The 23954-nt window shown below is 44.6% G+C and overlaps 1 protein-coding gene across 7 annotated transcripts in view; it reads left to right on the top strand.

The window, feature by feature from the left end:
- GLT8D2 (glycosyltransferase 8 domain containing 2) overlaps positions 1-23954 on the top strand; it is a 91910-nt gene that overhangs the window by 39636 nt on the left and 28320 nt on the right. For 4 of the 7 annotated variants that reach the window (XM_060194310.1, XM_060194308.1, XM_060194307.1 and 1 more), the window contains 2 exons: positions 6852-6898; positions 12974-13066. In XM_060194310.1, coding sequence (XP_060050293.1) covers positions 6880-6898; positions 12974-13066 — 112 coding nt within the window. In that variant the 5' untranslated portion in view covers positions 6852-6879. The remainder of the gene's footprint in view (positions 1-6851; positions 6899-12973; positions 13067-23954) is intronic. The other 3 variants (XM_060194312.1, XM_060194313.1, XM_060194311.1) reach the window with 1 other exon arrangement.

Below are 23954 nucleotides of genomic sequence, written 5' to 3'. Positions count from 1 at the left end.
GTGCTGACGGCTCTATCTTTGCCGACTGGGCTTCAGCGAATGACCTCTCCCTATTATACGATCCCAAACAGCCAGGCTCTTTTCACAGTGCTAGATGGAATAAAGACTCGTCACCCGACCTGTGCTGGATTAGCACAGTCAACGGCCAAGCCTTTCCCGCTATGAGACAAGTTCTCAAGATCTTCCTGCACAGTCATCACCGCCCAGCTATCATCCACATTGGTCTCCAGCTCCCACTGATTCTGTGCTCGGAGAAACTAAGATGGAACTTTCGGAAAGCAAACTGGCGTCTGTTCAGTGATCTTACCAACAAATCTATTCCTGCAATTCCAATTAACTCTATCCCCTCTGAAGATTCCTACAGGCGCTTCCGCCAAGCCATCTTCAAAGCAGCTTCCCAAGCCATTCCTCGTGGGAGATGTGCTAACTATACGCCTTGTCTTGATGCTGAATGCGAGCAACTACTAAAGCAGTATGATGAGTCGGGCGACCAGATGTGGCTGACCATCTCATTGCCTCCCTGGATGCAGCACGCCAAGCCCGCTGGCAACAACTCACGGAAAGTCTGAACTTCACCCACTCAAGTAGGAAGGCCTGGAAGCTTCTTCACAGACTGGGTGCCGGTAGCCAACCCCCTCCCGTCTCCCATCCTCCCGTATCTCCAAACTCAGTGGCCAGTCACCTAACTCAAGTTGGACGTGCTAAGATCGACCCAGTCTGGAAAAGAGAAATTTCCCATGAGTGGTCATCCCACTTCCGGTTATCTTGTCCATCTCCAAAACTCTCTCCCTTTACACTGTCTGAACTGGAAGACGCTTTGAAGAGGGTTAAACCGGGAAGAGCTGCTGGCTATGATAACATCACCCCAGAACTCATTCTTAACCTGGGTCCCTGGCAAAGAAGTGGCTCGCTTCATTCCTGTCCCACATCTTGGAATCTGAGTCTATGCCCAAAGTTTGGCGTCGTGCGAAGATAATAGCGGTTTTGAAACCAAAGAAAGACCCAACACTGGCCGCCAGCTATAGACCAATTTCTCTCCTTTCCGTGTGGTACAAACTCCTTGAGAGGCTGCTTCTGTCACATATTTCTCATCTTACAGAGAAATTCCTATCACCTGCCCAGGCTGGTTTCCGCCCAGGAAGATCTACCTGCGAACAAGCCCTGGCCCTCTCAACTTACATTGAAAATGGATTCCAGAAGAATTTAAAGACGGGTGCTGTCTTTGTTGATCTCACAGCAGCCTATGACACAGTCTGGCACCGTGGTCTCCTAGTCAAGATCTCAAGATGCCTGCCTCCATGGGTGGCCAACACTATATCGTTTCTTCTCCAAAACAGAAGATTCCGGGTGCATCTGGGTGACAAGTCTAGCAGATGGAGACTTGTCTCAAGTGGCCTCCCCCAGGGCTCTGTTCTGGCTCCTACGCTATTCAATATTTACATCAATGACCTCCCAGAAACTTCTTCAAGGAAGTTCATCTACGCCGATGACATCTGCTGAGCAACTCAGGCATCAAAGTTAGACATCCTCGAGGAAACACTCACGAAAGACATGTCTCTGATATCTGATTACTGTAAAAAATGGCGACTAATCCCTAGCACTGCAAAAACAGTATCATCTGTTTTCCATCTACACCATGCCTCGGCCTCGCGTGAGCTTAATGTGCAGCTTGGCTATACGAGAATCCGGCATGAAGCCCAGCCAGTCTATCTTGGCGTTACTCTCAATCGCACTCTGTCATTTCACAAACATCTCATAAAAACTGCAGCAAAGGTGGGCGCGAGGAATAACATCATTGCAAGACTGGCCAGCTCCTCATGGGGCGCGAGCGCTTCCACACTACGATCATCATCTTTGGCATTATGCTATTCCACTGCAGAATACTGTGCCCCAGTATGGTTCCATAGCCCCCATGTCCACTTGGTCAATTCCAAATTATATTCCTCCATGAGGATAATTTCTGGAACCATCCGTTCCACCCCGGTTCCATGGCTGCCAGTTCTTAGCAACATCGCCCCGCCAGATATTCGTCGGGATGCAGCATCATCTAAGTTCATTTCCCACGTCTACGCTCGACTGGACCTGCCAATATACGTGGATATCTTTGCCCACCCTGTTCAACGCTTGACGTCTCGTCACCCAATCTGGTCCCCTACGCCTACACTGAACTTCTCTGTTCCAGTCTCTTGGAAACAGAGCTGGCAGTCAGTTGAGGTAAAGAACAAACACCTCATCACAGACCCCTGCAAGCGTCAACCCGGCTTTGACCTAGCTTGTTATGATTGGGCCCTCCTCAATCGCTATCGAACAGGCCATGGCTGGTGCGCCGCTATGTTCCATCGCTGGGGAGCCAGAGACGACCTGAACTGCCCCTGCGGCTACAGACAGACTATGACCCACATAGTCAACGACTGCCACCTCTCCAGATTCAAAGGAGGTCTCGAAACTTTACATCAGGCTCAACCTGATGCTGTTGACTGGCTACGGAAGAAGGGCAAACGCTAGAAGAAGAAGAGCCTCCCACCCACCAACTGTCTCTGCCATCTTGCTGATTTCTGAAGGTTATTATTCTTTATCTGCTGCCATCTTCAGTCAAAACATCAAGTTCAGAAGTCCCTTTGCAGAAGGATCAACTTGGTTTTTAAAATAGAAGGTTATTTACAGAAAATAGATTTTTAAAAACTTTTTAAGTGTTTTTTTAAATTTTTTGTATTATCTTTACTTATTGGATAGAGACAGCCAGGAATCAAGAGAGGAGGGGGCGAGAGATAGGGAGAAAGACAGAGAGACACCTACAGACCTGCTTCGTGCCACTACCCAGCCCCAATTTTTAAAAAACTTAAAATTTTTTTTTAGTTATTATCTTTATTTACTTGATAGAAACAGCCAAAATCAAGAGAGAGGGAGGGGAAGAGAGAGACCTGCAGCACTGCAGCACTGCTTCACTACTCACAAAACTTTCTTCCTGCAGGTGGGGACTGGGAGCTTGAACCCGGGTTCTTATGCATTATAACTTGTACACTCAACCAGGTTCACCACCACCTGGCCCCTTTTTAAAAATTTTACTTAACTACCTTTATTTGTTGGATAGAGACAGTCAGAAATTGAGAGGAGAAAAGGAGATAGAGAGGGAGAGAGACAGGGAGACACCTGCAGCCCTGCTTCACAATGCACAAGGACCCGGGTTTGAGTCTCAGTTCCCCACCTGCAAGGGGAAAGCTTTGCGAGTTCAACCAGGTATGCTACCACCCAGTCCCAGAAAATAGATATAAATATATTTTTAATGATTTTTAAAAGTTAACTTTATTTATTGGATATAAACCGCCACTGCTTCCCCTCCTTTCTCCATTTCTCTCTGTCCTAGCCAACGACAACATCAATAATAACTACAACAATAAAACAACAAGGACAACAAAAGGGAATAAATAAATAAGTGAATAAGTGAATGAACATATAAAAGTGGCAGTGACTTGGGAGGTGGCCCTGTGGTAGTGTTTACATGGGCCCCTGGGTTTGATTCCTAGCAGCAAATGAGAACATAACTAATAGATAAATAAAATCATAGGAGAATATAACTTAAAAGTGAAGTATCAAAAAAAAAAGTGAAGTCTACACTGCAATTTTTTTTCCCTCCAGGGTTATCGCTGAAGCTCGTGCCTGCACTACAAATCCACTGCTCCTTTTCTTCTTCTTCTTCTTCTTTGATTTTTTTTTTTTTTTTTTTGCTAGGACAGAGAAATTGGAAGGGGAGGGGAAGATAAAGAGGGAGAGGGAGGAAAAAAAGCCTGTAGACCTATTTCATCACTTGTGAATTGACCGCATAAGGGGTAGGGGGGAGCTTGAACTAGGATCCTTGCACTTGGCGCTATGTATTCTTAACTTGTTCCTTGTGTATCGTAAAACGTGTGCTAGTATGTAAATATGTAAACATTCAAAAGTCAACAAAAAGTCCAAGTTTAAGGGCTGGGTCGTGGTGCACCTGGTTGAGCATACATTTTACGATACACAAGGATCCAGGTTCAAGCCTCTGCTCCCCACCTGCAGGAAGGAAGCTTCACAGCAGTGAAGCAGATCTTCAGATGTCTATCTTTTTTTCTCCCTCTCTATCTCCACTCTTCTCTCAATTTTCTCTGTGTATATCCAGTAAGTAATAAATATCTTTAAAAATAGAAGTCAAAGTTTATAGCTGACCTGATAATATGCCTTTAGTCAATTGGCCTCTAACTGGGATCCTTACAGCAGTCCTAGCGCTTTGCGCCATGAGCGCTAACCCACTGCACTACCTTCTGACTCCCCATGCTGAATATTTATACAGCAACATTTATCTGTGGTAGTACTCTTTTATCTGTGAAAGTTTGTCATAGGAAATGTCGAGAAGTCCAGGAGGCCACAAAGAAAGAGCCTTGTGAACATCTTGCAAATATTTTAGTTGAAGAATCGTTTGTTTTTTGCCTCCTGGGGCTCGTGTCCGCGCTATGAATCCACTGCTCCTAGAGGCCAATTTTTCCTGTTTGTTTTGTTTTTGTTTTTTTGGATAGGATAGAGAGAATAGAGAATTTGAGAAGGGGGGAGGGAGATAGGGAGAGCAGAAGATTGACAACTGCAGAATTGCTTCACCGTTTGTGAGTCGAGGTTGTCTTTCTCTCCTCTCTCCATTTCTCTCTGTCCTACCCAACAAAGACGACATCAATAATAACTACAACAATAAAAAAACAACAAGGGTAACAAAAGGGAAAATAAATTAATACTTTAAAAAACATTAAAAAAAAAAGAAAAGAAAAGAAAATGAGAGATACCAGAGCACTTCTCCACCATCCCTGAAGCAGTGGTTGTTCCCCTGTGGTACCAAGGGGCATCCTGCATTTGAGGTGGGCACACGACTAGATGCATTACCTCCTGATGCCTGAGTGGCTTGTTAGAGGATGTCAGTATACTGAATTAATTAATTCAATAACTAATGAAATCTAAGTCATGCCCCTCTTAGAGATGACTACCACCAGAGACTCCAAAATAAGGTAAAATTATATCAGCAATGGACCAAACTTAGAATAGAAAAAAAAAAGTCATGGGGCTGATATTATTGGCCAAAAAGAACTTTTTTTTTTTTAAATTGGTGCTTTCATAATGATCGACAGGATTGTGGAATAAAAGGGGTACAGTTCCATACAATTCTCATCACCAGTGTTCCATATTCCATCCCCTTCATTGGAAGCTTCCCTATTCTTTTTTTTAAATTTTTTTAAATATCTTATTTTATTTATTTATTCCCTTTTGTTGCCCTTGCTTTTTTTTTATTGTTGTAGTTATTATTGTTGTTGTCATCATTGTTGGATAAGACAGAGAGAAACGGAGAGAGGAGGGGAAGACAGAGAGGGGGAGAGAAAGATAGACACCTGCAGACCTGCTTCACCGCCTGTGAAGCGACTCCCCTGCAGGTGGGGAGCCGGGGTTCAAACCGGGATTCTTATGCCGGTCCTTGTGCTTTGCGCCACCTGCGCTTAACCCGCTGCGCTACAGCCCGACTCCCAGCTTCCCTATTCTTTATCCCTCTGGGAGTATGGACCAAAGATCTTTATGGTGTGGGAGGTCTGGCTTCTGTAATTGCTTCTCCTCTAGACATGGACATTGACAGGTCAATCCACACCACCACGAAAGAGACCTTTTTATTTATTAATTTTCTCTTTTGTTGCCTTTTTAATTGTTGCTTTAGTTATTATTGTTATTATTGATGTCATCTTTGTTGGATAGGACAGAAAGAAATGGAGAGAGGAGGGAAAGACAGAGAGGGGGAAAGACAGTCACCTGCAGACCTGCTTCATTGCCTGTGAAGCGACTCCCGGAGCTGGGAGCTCGAACCAGGATCCTTATGCTGGTCCTTGTGCTTTGTGCCACGTGCACTTAACCCACTGCGCTACCGCCCCGACTCCGAAGAACTTTTTTTTTAGAATTAATTCGTGAGAAAGACAGGACAGAGAAGGAACCAGACATCTGGTATATGTTGCCAGGGATTGAACTCAGGACCTCATGGTTGAGAATCCAGTGCTTTATCCACTGCACCACCTCCCAGAGCACCTAAAGAGAACTTATGTGATAATTTTCCCAGCAAGCACCATGCTAACCTAGAAGGCTGAACTACTGATAGTCATCTTTGAAGATGTTACAAAAAAAGAAAAAAAGTAGCTGGGCAGTAGCGCTGCCGGTTAAGCGCAGGTGGCGCGAAGCTCATGGACAGGCATAAGGATCCCGGTTCAAGCCCCTGGGTCCCCACCTGCAGGGGAGTCACTTCACCAGTGATGAAGCAGGTCTGCAGGTGTCTGTCTTTCTCTCCCCCTCTCTGTCTTCCCCTCCTCTCTCCATTTCTCTCTGTACTATCCAACAATAACAGCATCATCAACAACAACAATAATAATTACAACAAAGGCAACAAGAAAACCATAGGGGGTCGGGCGGTAGCGCAGTGGGTTAAGTGCACACAGAGCACAATGAAAGAATCCCAGTTCGAGCCCCCGGCTTCCCACCTGCAGGGGGGTTATTTCATAGGCGGTGAAGCAGATCTGCAGGTATCTTTCTCTCCCCCTCTCTGACTTCTCCTCTCTCCATTTCTCTCTGTCCTATCCAACAATAATGAAATAAATTACTACAACAATAAAACAACAAGGGCAACAAAAGAGAATAAATAAATAAATATTTAAAAAATTTTTTTAAACCATACTTTCTGGAAACTCTAAACTCATGACAGTGAATAGTGAGCACACAGTTCGTGAAAGAGTAAGTGATGGAAGTTGCAGTCCTTTGAGAACTGTTTGATGGTTTTTGTGCTGTCTTCTCAACATTTTCTCTTTCATCCACAGGTGCCAGTTGTCAGCCACATGAATACACATGGCTTTGCTACGAAAAGGTAAGATGACAGCTTTTGAAAATCACAGCTGAAAACTGATCCTTTGGAGGATGGGTGAATGCTAGGTCTTGGCACTGTTTGGACATCTTTGGCTTTCATTTATTTATTTATTTGCCTCCATGGTTATCTCTGGGGCTCGGTGCCTGTACTACAAATCCACTGTTCCTATGACCATTTAAAAAATTTTTATTTTATTTTTTGATAATACAGAGAGAAATTGAGAGAGGAGAGGGAGATAGAGAGAGTGAGAGAGAGATACCTATAGACTTGCTTCACCACTTATGAAGATTCCACACACACACCCAAAAGTGGGGAGCCGAGGCTTGAACCTGGGTCATTATACATGGTAATGTGTGCACGCTGTGCCACAGCCCAACCCAAATAAAGAACTCTGCTGGAAAAAGGAATTTGGGGGCTGGGTGGTACCACAGTGGCTTAAGCACACATGGCACAAAGTGAAAGGACCAGTAAAAGGTTGAGCCCTGGCTCTCCACCTGCAGTGGGAAGGGGTTGCTTCACAAGCAGTGAAGCAGGTCTGCAGGTGTCTATCTCTCCCCTCTCTGTCTTCCCCTCCTCTCTCTATTTCTCTCTGTCCTGCCCAACAACAACAAAAAAGTAATAACAAGAATGATAAACAAGAGCAACAAAATGGGGGGGGGAAGACCTCCAGGAGCAGTGAATTCGTAGTACAGGCACTCCAGTGATAACCCTGGAGGCAAAAAGAAAGAAAGAAAAAAAAGAAAAGAATTTTAAGGAGCAGAGTAGTAGGGCACATGGCACAAAGTGCAAGGACCGGCACAAGAATCCCAGTTCAAGCCCCTAGCTCCCCACCTACCGTGGGGTCCTTTCACAGGCGGTGAAGCAGGTCTGCAGGTATCTTTCTTTCTCTCCCCCTCTTTTTCTTCCCCTCATCTCTGTTTCTCTCTTTCCTATCCAAAAACAAAAAGAATTTTAACAAAAATATGATAAAATAATTTTTTCTTTTCTTCATTTTTCTTAGATTTGTTTACTTACTAGAGAGAGGAAAGCAAGAGAGAATGAGACATATCCAGAGCATCACTTTGGCACATGGGATACAGGTTGAACTCATGGTCCCATACTTGAGAGCCCAGCCCTTTACCCATTGTGCCATTTCCCAGGTCACAGCAAGGCTTTGTGTTAAGCTCTGGCTGTGGGTGTTTCTTTTGTATGCGGTAGCTCAGAAACACAGAGGACCTGGGTACCAGCAAGGTGGGATCACTGAGCCTCAGAGTTAGCTCTAGATGGCATCTTGTGACACTGCCAGCTGTCAGAGTAAAATCTCCCACTCCTTTTCTGTTCTAAAATTGAAGATAAAGGGGGCCGGGTGGTGGTGCACCTGGTTGCGCATACATGTTGCAATGCTCAAGGACCCAGGTTCGAGCCCCCAGTCCCCACCTGCAGGGGGAAAGCTTTGCAAGTGGTAAAGCAGGGTTGCAGGCGTCTCTCTGTCTCTTTGCCTCTCTATCTCTCCCTTCAGCTCAATTTCTGACTGTCTCTATCCAATAAATAAATAAAGATAATAAAAAAATTTTAAAAATTGAAGATAAAGGCCCAGGGGAAAGAAAACAAATTAGCCTGAGGCCAACACACATAAATATCTTGGCGTACAAAAATAGTGAATAGTGATACTGAACACTCACAACGTCTCTCCTGGGCCTCCACTGTGTTTATTGACTCTCAGCACACCTCCACGAGGTGGTGATGTTACAATCTTTAATCAGCAGGAGTAAAAGCTAGACTCCAAGAGGTTAAGTAACCTGTCTAAAGCCACATAGCCAGGAGGTAGTCGAAATGAGATCTGAATCTGACCTAAACTCCACCTATTCTCCATCCACCAACATTTTCTGAGCTTCAGACATGTGTGAGATGAGAAATTGTATAAGTGTGTGTGTGTGTGTGTGTGTGTGTGTGTGTGTGTGTGTGTGTGTGTGTGTGTGATCTATAACAAAGCACCTTCTTCATTTCTAACTTGTGAAAGACTTATTATTTTCTTTCAGTTGACTTTTACCAGAGAACTGCTCAGCTCTGTTGGAGATTGAACCTGGGGCCTTTGAGCCTCAAGCATGAAAGTCAGCTGCTGAAACCACTGTGCTAACTCTCTAGCCCATAAATTGACTCTTTTAATTTATTATTGGATAGAGAAAGAAATTGAGAGGAAGGGGGAGATAGGGAGAGAAACAGAGAGATGCCTGCAGCAAAGCTTTACCACTTGTGAAGCTTTCCCCCTGCAGATGGGAACTAGGGACTTGAATGTGGTTCCTTGAGCATTGTAACATGTACTCAACCAGGTGTGTCACCACCTGGTCCCTGTTTTATTTTTTATTGCCAGAGCACTATTTAGCTCTGGTTTATTGTTGCTGAGGATTGAACCTGGGACCTCAGGTCCTCAGGCATGAGTGTCCATTTGCATAACCACTATGATGTCTCCTTATGTGGTGGCACATGCTCCTCATTTAGAAAAATGCTATCGCAAGTCGGGGGTAGTGCAGCAGGTTAAGCGCACATGGTGTAAAGCGCAAGGATCGACTTAAAGATCCCAGTTCGAACCCCTGGCTCCCCACCTTCAAGTAAGTCGCATCACAGGCGATAAAGCAGGTCTGCAGGTGTCTATCTTTCTCTCTCCCTCTCTGTCTTCCCCTCCTCTCTCCATTTCTCTCTGTCTTGTCTAACAATGACGGCATCAATAACAGCAACAATAATAACTACAACAACAATAAAAAAACAACAAGGGCTACAAAAGGGAAAATAAATAAATAATTTAAACAGCGAAAAGAAAAGGAAAGAAAAGAGAAAAGAAGAGAAAAAAGAAAAGAAAAGAAAAGTAAAGAAAAGAAAAATGCTGTCACACACCCTGTCCCTGCAACCAATTTCCCTGGGCAATTGTTCCTGCTCTGGTACAAATGATCCTGAAATCTTAGAGATGGAAGAAACATTGCATTTCTCTAACCTTGTACTTAGAGGGTGGCAACTTCCTTTTTTTTCTTTTTCTTTCTTTCTTTCTTTCTTTTTTTTTTTTTTTTGCCTCCAGGATTATCGCTGGGGCTTGGGTGACTGCGCTATGAATCCACTGCTCCTGCTCCTAGAGGCCATTTATTTCCCTTCTATTGCCCATGTTGTTCATCGTTGCTATTATTATTGCTGTTGTTATTGTTGTCATCACTGTTGGCTAGGACAGAGAGAAATGGAGAGAGGAGGGGAAGACAGAGAGGAGGAGAGAAAGACAGACACCTGCAGACCTGCTTGTGAAGTGACCTCTCCCTCCTCCCCTGCAGGGAACTGGGGACTCAAACGGGTATCCTTAAGCTGGTTATTGCACTTTGAGCCATTTGCGCTTAACCCACTGGGCTACCACCTGCCCCCTCTTTTTTTTTATCAGAGCATTGCTCAGCTCTGGTTTATGGTGTCGTGGAGATTGAGCCTGGGACCTTGGAGCCTCAGGCATGAGAGTCTCTTTTCATAACCACTATGCTATATACCCTCCACCCACCCTCTGCACATCATTCATATCTGGTGGTTGAATTAACTAAGAAAAAAAATGTTGTAATGACTCTGAATTTGCACTCTTAGCAAGTGCTAGCTTGTCATAAGCTAGAGGCCATTTATTTCCCTTCTGTTGCCCATGTTGTTCATCGTTGTTATTATTACTGTTGTTGTTGTCATCGTCGTTATTGCCGTGGTGTTACACGAGTTATAGAAGTATTGCCTGTTCTTTGAATACCTCTTTTCTTTTCTAAGTTTTGAAAATCATTTATTGGAAAGAGGTAGAGAAATCAAGAGCAGAGGAGGCAATAGAGAAAGAGAGATACTTGCAGACCTGCTTCACTGCTTGTGAAGCTTCCCCTTTGCAGGTGGGGACCAGGGGCTTGAACCTGGGTCCTTGTGAATTAGAACATGTGTACTCAGCATGGTGTGTCACTTTTGTCCTAAAAAATGTCTTGATTTGATGTGATCCTGCAGGAATGATCCCATGTGAACCACCTGCCAGCTGCTAGCCTGGATCCCCTCCTTTTTATTATCTTTTTATTGGGGAGGGGGTTAATGATTTATAGTACAGTGTTGACACATGTACAGTTTCTCATCTCAAGTGGCTACATTGTGGTATATATACATAATGGAATACTACTCAGCTACTAAAAATGGTGATTTTGCCTTCTACACCTTGTCTTGGATGAAGCTTGAATGAATCATGTTAAGTAAGATAAGTTAGAAACAGAAGGATGAGTATGATCTCACTCATAGGCAGAAGTTGAAAAAGAAGATTAGAAGGGAAAACACTAAGCAGAATTTGGACTGGGTTTGGTGTATTGCACCAAAGTAAAAGACTCTGGGCAGGGGGGGGGGAGGGTGCAGGTCCTGGAGCACGATGGCAGAGGAGGACCTAGTGGGGGTTGTATTGTTATGTGGAAATATTATGCAAACTATTGTATCTTGCTGCTGACTGTAAACTATTAATCCTCCAATAAAGAATTTTTTTTAAAAAAATTCTCATCTCATAGTGATAGGTATCTGCAGAACACTATCAACCTCAACTTGGGTCTTTTCCCAACATTGAGCCCAAAGACTTGCACCCAGCCCCCTCTTTCCCTTTTTCCCCAAACTTCTGGATCCCTCTTTAAATGTATGTGTGTGGGGAGGCTGGCAGTGGCACATCTGGTGCACATGTAACTGTGCACAAGGACCAAGGTTTGAGCCCCCACTCCTCACCTTCAGGGGGAAAGCTTCAGAAACAGTGAAGCAGGTCTTGCAGGTGTCTCTCTTTCTCTTTCCCTACCTCCCCCTCTCTCAGTTTCTCTTTGTCCTATCCAATTAAAATAGGAAGTAAAAATAATAAATGAAATACTAGCCACTGGGAGCAGTGGGTTTGCAGTACAAGCACCAAGCCTAGCAATAACTCCCATAGCAAAACAATAAAAACTTCTATTTTTGTGTGCTTTTGTGCTTTAACAGTATTGCAGGCTAGCTATTTTATTTTATTTTTTAAGTGCTGAGGTTGGAACCCACGGCTTCATGCCTAGAAAGCGTGACTTCTAGGGCTTCCAAATTAATTTCTTTTTTTTCTTTTTTTTTTGCCTCCAGGGTTTTTGCTAGGGCTCAGTGCCTGCACTATGAATCCATTGCTCCTGGAGGCCATCTTTTTCATTGTTATTGTTACTGTTGTTGTTGTATAGGACAGAGAGAAATCATGAGAGGAGGGGAAGACAGAGGGGGGAAAGAGATAGACACCTGCAAACTTGCTTCACCACTTGTGAAGTGACACCCCTGCTCCCCTGTGCAGGTGGGGAGCTGGGGAATCGAACCAGGACCAGCATCTTTGCACCAGATCCTGTGCTCTTTATTATGTGCACTTAACCTGGTACGCTACTGCCCAGCCCCTACTTTTTTTTTTAGAATTTTTATTTTATTTTATTTATTGCCTCCAGGGTTATTGCTGGGGCTCAGTGCCTGCACTATGAATCCACTGCTCCTGGAGACTATTTTCCCTTTGTGTTGCCCTTGTTGTTTATCGTCTTTGTTGTTGTTATTATTGTTGTTGTTATTGCCATTGTTGTTGGATAGGACAGAGAGAAATGGAGAGAGGAGGGGAAGGCAAAGAGGGGGAGAGAAAGATAGACACCTGCAGACCTGCCTCACCACTTGTGAAGCTACCCCCCCCACACAGGTGGGGAGCCGGGGGCTCCAACCGGGATCCTTACCCTGGTCCTTGCACTTTGCTTCATGTGCGCTTTACCTGCTGTGTTACAGCCCAGGCACCCCCTCCCATTTTTTTAAAAGATGTATTTATTATTATGAGAGGAGAGAGGGAAAGAGACCAGGGCACCACTCAGCTCTAGCATATGGCAGTACCAGGGCTCGAACTTGGACCCACAGGAATGCAAGGCCCATGCTATCCCCCTGGCCCTCCCCAGGTGAAGTGAAGCCTTTACCTCTCAAGGCTTCTGCTGAAAGTTGGCTCCTAGTCCAGGCCTCCTAAGTGTGCCAAGGAAGGCCCCTGATCACATGGCTAGTATTTTGTGATTTCGGGTTAAACTTGAACATTGTCTGTTCTCTTTTCAGTTAATCAGCTGCTGCTGTTCCTTCTGATTGTGACCCTCTGTGGGATTCTCTATAAGCAAGTCCGAAAAGGGACTGTGCTCAGGAACCAAGCAGGTATGCTAAGTGCAGAAACCCGCCACAAAGATGCAATTACTGTGTGACTCCATGGATGTGACCTGCAGAGAGTGGCCAGGGGCAGGGCCAGGGGTGTGTGAAATTCTGATTTAATGGGGAAAGAGGTTCAGTTTTATGAGATGAAAATGGCAGTGGAGGGTTGGGCGGTAGCACAGCGGGTTAAGTGCACATGGCACAAAGCTCAAGGACTGGTGTAAGGATCCCGGTTTGAGTCCCCAGCTCCCCACCTGCAGGGGAGTCGTTTCACAGATGGTGAAGCAGGTCTACAGGTGTCTTTCTCTCCCCCTCTCTGTCTTCCCCTCCTCTCTCGATTTCTCTCTGTCCTATCCAACAAAGAACGACATCAACAACAATAATAACTACAACAACAAGGGCAACAAAAGTGGGGTGGTGGCCTCCAGGAGCAGTGGATTCATGGTGCAGCAATAACCCTGGAGGCAATAAAAAAGAAAATGGCAATGGGGGTGATAGTTGCAGAGCAGTATAAATGTATTTACAAAGAGAGTATCCTGCTGGGCCGGGTGGTGGCACACCTCATTTAGTGCACTTATTACCATACACAAGGACCCAGGTTCAAGCCCCCAGTCCCCACCTGCAGAGGGATAACTTCACAAATGGTGAAGCAGGGATGCAGGTGCTCTCTGCCTCTTCCTCTCTACCAGAGCATTACTCAGCTCTGGTTTTATGGTATGGATGGAGGGGAACCTCAGGCTTGAGAGTCTCCTTGCATAACCATTATGCTATCTACCCATGCTTCTCCTACTCTATCTCCCCCACCCCTTCTTGATTTCTTTCTGTCTCTATTAAATAAAAATAAATAAATTTTTTTAAAAGAGTGTCGGGAGCCGGGCGGTGGCACAGTAGGTTAAGTGCACATGGTGCGAAGCGCAAGTTCCAGCGTAAGGATTCCGGTTCAAGCCCCTGGCACCCCACCTGCAGGGGAGTTGCTTCACAGGTGGTGAAGCAGGTCTGCAGGTATCTGTCTTTCTCTCCTTCTCTCTGTCTTCCCCACCTCTATCTGTTTCTCCCTGTCCTATCCAACAGCAACGACAGCAGCAACAACAATAATAACTACAATAATAAAACAACAAGGGGCAACAAAAGGGGAAATAAATAAATAAATATTTTTAAAATTTTTTAAGAGAGTGTCTACTGCCCAAGAAATGTGCACTTAAAAATAGCTAAGGTGCTCAGCTTCCCCAGAGACACACCTTACTAGGGAAAGAGAGAGGCAGACTGGGAGTATGGACCGACCAGTCAACGCTTCAGCGGGGAAGCAATTACAGAAGCCAGACCTTCTACCTTCTGCAACCCTCAACGACCCTGGGTCCATGCTCCCAGAGGGCTAGAGAATGGGAAAGCTATCATGGGAGGGGGTGGGTTATGGGATTGGGTGGTGGGAATTGTGTGGAGTTGTACCCCTCCTACCTTATGTTTTTGTTCATTAATCCTTTCTTAAATAAAAAATTAAAAAAAAAATAGCTAAGGTGGGAGTCGGGCGGTAGCGCAGTGGGTTAAGCGCAGGTGGCCCATAGCGCAAGGACCAGCGTAAGGATCCTGGTTCGAGCAGCCGGCTCCCCACCTGCAGGAGAGTCTCTTCACAGGTGGTGAAGTAGGTCTGCAGGTGTCTTTCTCTCCCTCTCTGTCTTCCCCTCCTCTCTCCATTTCTCTCTCTCCTGTCCAACAACAATAACAACAACAATAAAACAACAAAGGCAACAAAAGGGAATAAATACATTAATTAATTAATTAATTTAAAAAATAGTTAAGGTGCATGACCTGGCAAGTGGTGCAGTGAATAAAGTGTTGAACCCTCAAGTTTGAGGCGCTTAGTTTAATCCTGGGCATCACATCTGCCAGAGTAATGCTCTGTTTTTTTGTCTCCTCTCTCTTTCTTCTTCTCCTCCTCCTCCTTTATTTTTTTAAAAAAGGTTTTATTTATTTATTTATGAGAAAGATAGGAGGAGAGAGAGAAAGAACCAGATATCACTCTGGTACATGTGCTGCTAGGGATTGAACTCGGGACCTCATGCTTGAGAATCTGATGCATCACCTCCCAGACCTGAGAATCTGATGCATCACCTCCCAGACCTCCTCCTCCTCCTCCCCCTTGTCCTCCTCCTCCTCCCCCTTGTCCTCCTCCTCCTCCCCCCTTCTCCTCCTCTTCCTCCTCTTCCTCCTCCTCCTCCTCCTCCTCCTCCTCTTCCTTCTCTCCAGAGCACTGGACAGCTCTGGTTTATGGTGGTGTGGGGAACTGAACCTGGGACTTCAGAACCTCAGGCTTGGCGTCTCTTTGCATAACCATTATACTATCTACTCCCGCCCTCTCCTCTTTCTCTCTCTATCTGCCCCTCCTTCAAATAAATTTTTTAAAAATAGTAAAGGTGGGAGGTCGATCGGCAGCACAACAGGTTAAGTGCACATGGTGCAAAGCCCCCAGCTCCCTACCTTCAGGGGAGGGGGGTCACTTCACAGGTGGTGAAGCAGGTCTGCAAATGCCTATCTTTCTTTCTGCCTCTCTGTCTTCCCCTCCTCTCTCCAATTCTCTCTGTTCCACCCAACAACAATGACATCAACAACAACAACAATAATAATAATCACAATAATGTTAAACAACAAGGACAACAAAAAGGAAGTAATAGCCACCAAGCCCCAGCAATAACCCTGGAGGCAAAAAAAAAAAAGTTAAAAAAGTGGATGGATCCTAAAAAGTTGTAAAAAAAAAAAAAAATCAATCAATATATATATATTTAAACGTATTAAAAAATAGTAAAGGAAGCACATTTTAAATTTTTAAAAAATCTTTTATTTTAATTAATTAATTTATTTATGGGTAGAGACAGAGAGAAATTGAGAGGGGAGGAGGAGGTAGAGAAGGAAAGAGACCCCTGCAGCCCTGCTTCACCACGCTTAAAGCTTTCCCCTAACAGATGGGGACCAGGGCTTGAACCTGCATCCTTGTGCACTTTAATGTGTACATTTAGCCAGGCGCACCAGAGCCTGCCCCCTAAGGGTCATTTCTTGATTGATTGATTTGCTTCTTTACCTGTTTATTGTCACTGGGGATTCACCCCTTTGGCTTTTATTTATTGTTATTTTTTTACCAAAGCACTTATCAGCTCTGGCTTATGGTGGTGTAGGGGATTGAACCTAGGACTTTGGAGCCTCAGGCATGAGAGTCTGCTTGCATAAGGGATGACTTTTTTATGTTTTTAAATAAGTTTTATTAACAAGGTTGTAAGAGAACAGAGATACAACTCCATATGATTCCCACCACTAGAGTTCCATGTCCCATTCCCTCCATTAGAAGGTCCCTTATTCTTTATCTGTCTGGGAGTATGGACCATAATTCTTTATGGTGTGTAGAAGTTGGAAGGTCTAGTAATTGATTCACTGCTGAACATGGATGTTGGCAAGTGGATCCACACTCTCAGCCTATCTTTCCCCTAGTGGGTTTGGGGTCTGCGGAGGTGGGATTCCAGGAAACATTAATGAGGTCATCTGACTAGGGAAGTCAGGATGGCATCATGATAATATCTGCAACTTGGTTGCTAGAGGCCCACAATTGTCTCCAACAGTTGTCAGGGGAGCTGGGCTTTCATACCAGCTGAGATCACTGAGGGGAGAGTCTGAGCAGCTGTCATGATGGGCCCCAGGAGATGAGGGGTAGACAGAGCAGATACTTTCCTGGACCGGAATCAACACTGGGGATGGATGGTGATCACTTGGTAATCTGGTCAGAGAGCAAGAAAAAGTGTAAAAGGACACTTCCATGGTGGTTGACAGCCCAGGCAGAGAGTCCAAGCTCTCCAAGACTCTAGGTTTTAAAACCCAAGCCTCAACCTCACTTTCCAAGCCACGCCTGTCACCACTCCTATGTTCTGGGCAGTACCTTGTCCCTCAACAACATCAGCTATTCTTTCAGGAAGGGAGAGAGAGAGAGAAAGAGACCCATGGTAGTGTAGCTCAGAGATGATGGAAAATCTTGCTTGATTCTTTCTAGCCATATTTATAGAGGTAGAAGGAAGGTTTGGAAACCCAGGCAGAGGGTTCTGGGTCAAGCAAGATGCAGACTTAAGGGATGACTTTTTTGGATAGAAAGAGGACACACACAGAGAGAAACTCCAGGGCACCAATGTTTCCTTCAATCTGGCAGAGACTGGGTTTGAATCTTGAGTCCTGCTCGTGACAAAACAGGCACAATATGAACTATCTTGTCAGCTCTACTTATTTATTTTACTTAAATATTTGTTTTACTTACTTCACAAGATAGATTGAGAGAGACAGGGAGAGGAAGGGAAATAGGCTAAAGCCACCCTCTGGCATATGTGAGGATCAAACTCAGACCCTCACGTTACACCCCCTCCTGGACTGATATATATGTGTGTGTGTCAACTTTCATTTTTACTGAAAAGATGTCTTGTCATTTTCTCATTGCTCCAAAATATGTGTTAGCTGACCTGACTTGTCATCAAAGTGCCATCTCTGTAGAGTGGTAGAGTTTTTTTTTGTTTTTAATATTTCACTTATTAATCAGAAAGAAGGATGATCAGGGATCATTTCTTTTTTAAAAAAATATTTATTTATTCCCTTTTGTTGCCCTTGTTTTATTGTTGTAGTTATTATTGTTGTTGTTATTGATGTCATCATTGTTGGATAGGACAGAGAGCAATGGAGAGAGGAGGGGAAGACAGAGAGGGGGAGAGAAAGATAGACACCTGCAGACCTGTTTCACAGCCTGTGAAGCGACTCCCTGCAGGTGGGGAGCCGGGCCTCAATTGGGATCCTTATGCCGGTCCTTGCGCTTTACATTATGTGCGCTTAACCCGCTGTGCTACCGCCCAACTCCCCTCAGGGATAATTTCTATAGCTGTTTATTAATTAGAAAGAGAGAAATAGAGAAAGAGAACTAGAATATCACCCTGGCACATATGCCAGGACCTCATATTTGAGGGTTCAATGCTTTATCTACTGTGCCACCTCCCAGGCCACAAGTAAATTTTATATTAAATATATTTTACAACCACAAATATTATTTTAAATATGGTGCTGGGGGGAGTCGGGCGGTGGCGCAACGGGTTAAGCTTAAGTGGTACAAAACGCAAGCATCGGAAGGATCCCTGTTCGAGCCCCTGGCTCCCCATCTGCAAGGGAGTCGCTTCACAAGCAGTGAAGTAGATCTGCAGGTGTCTGCCTTTCTCTCCCCGTCTTCCCCACCTCTCTCCATTTCTCTCTGTCCTATCCAACAACAACGACATCAATAACTATAACAATGTTAAACAACAACAGCAACAGAAGGGAGGAAAAAAAAACTAAAGGAGTCAGGCGGTAGCAGAGGGTTAAGCGCACGCGGCGCAAAGCGCAAGGACCAGCTTAAGGATCCCAGTTAGAGCCCCCGCATCCCCACCTGTCACTTCACAGACGGTGAAGCAGGTCTGCAGAAGTCTCTCTGTCTCTCTTCCTCTCTACCTCCCCTTCTCTCTCAATTTCTCTCTGTCTCTATCCAATAACAACAACAAAAAAAAATTACAAAAAAAAAATGGTGCTGGGGTGGAGTCGGCAGCTCAGCTAGTTAAACGCACATGGCGCGAAACTCAAAGACCAACATAAGGATCCAGGTCCTACCCCCAGCTCCCCACCTGCAGAGGCGTCTCTTCACATCCGGTGAAGCAGTCTGCAGGTGTCTATCTTTCTCTCCCCCTTTCTGTCTCCCCCTCCTCTCTCCATTTCTCTCTGTCCTATACGGCAACAACGGCATCAGAAACAATAATAATAACCACAACAATGATAAAAACAACAAGGGCAACAAAAAGGAAAATAAATAAATAAATAAATAAAATATTTTTTAAAATAATATGGGTAAAGTTTCATACCACTTAACACCAGTGGTCTGTTCCCCCACCAGCATAAGGATAACCACCATAGTTCTCTCAAGCTCTTAGAGATGTTGTTTTGTTTTGTCTTCTGCCAGTACATTGCTTAGCTTTGGCTTATGGTGGTGCTGGGGATTAAACCTGGCAACTCACAGCCTCAAACATAAAAGCCATTATGCTGTCTCCTTAGCGCGCCCGTGTGTGTGTGTGTGTGTGTGTGTGTGTGTGTGTGTGTGTGTGTGTGTGGTGTGTGTGTGTGTTCCAGTTCTATATACTCCACATACGAGTGAAACTAGGAGGCCCCAGTTTTTTAATCGGTAGATTTGGGGTAGCGTCTGAGAATTCACATTTCTGATAAGCTCTCTGTTGAAGACGCTGTTGTTGGTTCTTTCACCCCTATTTGAGTGGTCTATTCTGCCAACTGGGGCTCATTGGGTATTTTGCTCTCTCTCTTCTCCCTATTGGTTCATTCTCATCAGCACACTAATAGCCTCATAACTCTCAGCTTTATATTTCTTTTAAAGATTTATTTAAGAAAAAATTGGAGGGAGAGAGAGAGAGTGAGAGAAAGGGAGAGAGAAAGAAAAAAAAAAACCCAGCACCACTATGCTCTGGCACATATGGTGCTGTGGATTGAAACTGAGGCCTCACATAAAGACATCCTGCTCTCTGCACTCTGGCCACACTCTCAGCTTGAAAAAGTCCCACATGGTCTTTCCATCCTCTTGTAGTTGCCAAAGCAGTTGTTGGAGTGAATTAAGTGAGATGGCATTTCACAGCCTTAAAACCTACAAAGCTAATCCTCTAAAAAGCAAGAAAGAAGAAAGAAAGAGAGAAAGAAGCACTGAAAGTGTGTTGATAATGCTTTATTTTAAAAAAATATTTTATTTATTTATTAGTGAGAAAGACAGGAGGAAAGAGGGAAAGAACCAGATATCACTCTGGTACATGTGCTGCCCGGGATTGAACTCAGGACCTCGTGCCTGAGAATCCAATGCTTTATCCATTGCTCCATCTCCCGAATCACTTTCAATAAACTTACTTTTTATATTTATTTATTTATTGTCTCCAGGATTATCATTATGTTATTATTGTTGTTATTGCTGTCATTGTGGTTGAATGGGGCAGAAAGAAATCGGGAGCGATGGGGAAGACAGAAGGGGAGAGGAAGATAGACACCTGCGGACCTGCTTCACAGCCTGTGAAGCAACTCCCCTGCAGGTGGGGAGCTGGGGGCTCAAACTGGGATCCTTACTCCAGTCCTTGCACTTTGCACCATCTGCGCTTAACCCACTGTACTACCACCCAGCCCCATGAACTTACTTTTTAAAAAATTATCTTTATTTATTTATTGGATAGCCAGAAGTCGAGAGGGAAAGGGGAGATAGAGAGGGAGAGAGACAGAGAGACACCTGCAGCCCTGCTTCACCACTCACAAAGCTTTTCCCCTGCAGGTGGGGACCAGGGGCCCAAACCTGGGTTCTTATGTGCTTAATGTGTGGGTCCTTTAATGTGTGCATTGAACCAGGTGCGCCACCTCCTGGCCCGAGTTTACTTTTTGTGTTAATCCAGCAAATGTACACACTACCGAACAGGCCATGGCCGGTGCGCCGCTATGTTCCATCGCTGGGGAGCCAGAGACGACCCGAACTGCCCCTGCGGCTACAGACAGACTTATGACCCACATAGTCAACGACTGCCACCTCTCCAGATTCAAAGGAGGTCTCGAAACTTTACATCAGGCTCAACCTGATGTTGACTGGCTACGGAAGAAGGGCAAACGCTAGAAGAAGAACTGTGAACAGAAAAGAATATTACTTATAGCTCTGTCAGCCAAAGATAAATATTATTTTGGCACATCACATGCATGCAGTTCCATTTCTTTCTTTTTTTAATTTTTATTTATAAAATGGAAATATTGACAAGACTACAGGATAAGAGGGGTACATTTCCACACAGTCACACCCCCCGAGCTCCATATTCAGTCCCTTCCCTTGAAAGCTTTCCTATTCTTTATCCCTCTGGGAATATAGACCCAGGATCATTATGGGGTGCAGAAGGTGGAAGGTCTGGCTTCTGTAATTACTTTCCCTCTGAACACGGGCGTTAGCAGGTTGATCCATACTCCCAGCCTATCTCTTTCTTTCCCTAGTGGGGCAGGGCTCTGTGGACGCAGGACTCCTTTTGTTGCCCTTGTTGTTTTTGTTGTTGTAGTTATTGTTGTTGTTGATGTCTTCATTGTTTGATAGGACAGAGAGAAATGGAGAGAGGAGAGGAAGACAGAGGGGGGAGAGAAAGATAGACACCTGAAGACCTGCTTCACCACCTGTGAAGTGACTTCCCAGGCAGGTGGGAAGCCAGGGGCTTGAACCAGGATCCTTACGCCGGTCCCTTGGGCTTTGCTCCATGTGCACTTAACCCGCTGCGCTACCGTCAGACTCCCTCTTTTTTTTAAGCGAAAGACATGAACACTTAAAACACAAAGTGAATGAAGTGATGCCCTGGGTTGGAGGCAGAGGGAGCACAGGAAGACAACTTTGGGAGCTGTTATATAATGAAATGACATAATGTATATGTCAGTGATTGCACTGTAAAGCATTTATCTACATTACAACACGTGTCAGTACTTTCTTTCTTTTCATCACTGAAAATTAATCCCTTGTGTGAGAATTATATATCTCTGTAGATACTCATGGATCTCCAGTTGCTGCTGCTGTGAATATGCTCTAACAGTATTTGCATACATGTTTTTGTATGGACATCATTCTCCTTTCAGATGCTCCTCATGTTCATTTAAACCTCATTGTTCATGTTCAGTGCTGTGGTCTCTTTCACTCTCTTTATGCCTTTTGGCCCCTCTATTTCTAATTAAATAATGACAACAAGGGAGTTGGGCGGTAGCGCAGCAGGTTAAGCACATGTGGCTCAAAGCGCAAGAACCGGTGTAAGGGTCCTGACTCAAGCCCCCGGCTCCCCACGTGCAGGGGGGTCGCTTCACAAGCATTGAAGCAGGTCTGCAGGTGCCTATCTTTCTCTCCCCCTCTCTGTCTTCCCCTCCTCTCTCCATTTCTCTCTGTCCTATCCAACAACAATAACAACACGAGCAACAAAAGGGAAAAAATGGCCTCCAGGAGCAGTGGATTCATAGTGCAGGCACTGAGCCCCAGCAATAACCCTGGAGGCAAATAAATAAATAATTGAAAGTTAAAGGAAAAAAAATGACCAAAAGACCATATATTGTGTGATCTCATTTGTGTAGACTTTCTTTTTTTCTGGGGGGGGGGGTAATTAATGTTTTACAGTGGACAGTAAATACAATAGTTTGTACATCCATAACATTTCTCAGTTTTCCAATACAATCCCCACTAGGTCCTCTGTCCTCCTTTTCCAGGGCCTATACTCTCCCCCACCACCCACCCCAGAGTGGGTACATTGTGTAGACTTTCTTTTTTTTTTATAATTTATTTCTTTATTGGGGAATTAATGTTTTACATTCAACAGTAAATACAATAGTTTGTACATGCATAACATCCCCCAGATTCCCATGTTTGTGTAGACTTTCTAGAAGGAAAAACTTTTTTTTTGCCACCTGAGTTATTGTTGGGGCTCAGTGCCAGCACTACAAATCTACTGCTCCCAGTGGCCATTTTTCCATGTTTTTTCCCCCTTTCTTGTTCCTATTTGACAGAACAGAGAGGAGACAGGGGAATTGAGAGAGGACAGGAGGAGGACAGAGAGAAAGAGAAAGATAGAAACCTGCAGATATGCTTCACCAGTTGTGAAGTGGCCCCCCTTGCAGGTGGGGAGCAGGGACTCAAACCTGGGTTCGTATGCACTCAACCAGATGTGTCACTGCCCGGCCCCTAGAAGGGCAAACTTATATTGTCAGTGAGCAGAACGGTGGTTACCAGAGGCTGGGTTGGGAGTGGATTGTCTGCAGGCCAGCTGAGGGGTGCCAGCACGTGGCGCAAAGCACAAGGACCAGCATAAGGATCATGGTTCAAGCCCCTGGCTCCCCACCTGTAGGGGAGTCACTTCACAGGTGGTGAAGCAGGTCTGCAGGTGTCTGTCTTTCTCTCCCCCTCTCTGTCTTCCCCTCCTCTCTCCATTTCTCTCTGTCCTATCCAAAAACAATGACATCAATAATAATAACAACAAGGGCAACAAAAAGTGAATGAATAAATAAATAAATAAGTATTAAAAATAAAAAGAAATGGTGATGATGGCTACATGATTCTATAGCTTCACTTGAAAGTACTGGACTGAGTACTTACAGCAGGTAAACTCTAAGGAATCTATAATCATCTGCCTAGCCTGCCATAATGAAATGCCAGACTGAGTGGCTGAAATTACAGAAATTAATTTTTTAATTTAATTTAATTTAATTTATTTTCCCTTTTGTTGCTCTTGTTTTTTATTGTTGTTATAGTTATTGTTGTTATTGATGTCGTTAGATAGGGCAGAGAGAAATGGAGAGAGGAGGGGAAGACAGAGAGGAGGAGAGAAAGATAGACACCTGCAGACCTGCTTCACCGCCTGTGAAGTGACTCCCCTGCAGGTGGGGAGCCAGGGGCTCAAACCGGGATCTTTATGGCAGTCCTTGCGCTTTGTGCCACCTGTGATTTACCAGCTGTGCTACTGCCTGACTCCCCAGAAATTATTTTTTTTAATAAATTTTTAATATTTATTTTCCCTTTTTGTTGCCCTTGTTTTTCATTGTTGTTGTAGTTATTATTGTTGTTGTTGATGTTGTCGTTGTTAGATAGGACAGAGAGAAATGGAGAGAGGAGGGGAAGACAGAGAGGGAGAGAGAAAGATAGACACCTGCAGACCTGCTTCACCACCTGTGAAGTGACTCCCCTACAGGTGGGGAGCCGGGGGCTCGAACCAGGACCCTTATGCTGATTCTTGTGCTTTGCACCACACTTAACCACTGCACTACCACCTGACTCCCCAGAAATTAATTTTTATAGAATTCTAAATGCTGGCCGCCA

Source organism: Erinaceus europaeus, chromosome 7, assembly GCF_950295315.1.
Source record: "Erinaceus europaeus chromosome 7, mEriEur2.1, whole genome shotgun sequence".
Taxonomy (NCBI): domain Eukaryota; kingdom Metazoa; phylum Chordata; class Mammalia; order Eulipotyphla; family Erinaceidae; genus Erinaceus; species Erinaceus europaeus.
This window is presented reverse-complemented; position numbering and strand designations above follow the sequence as displayed.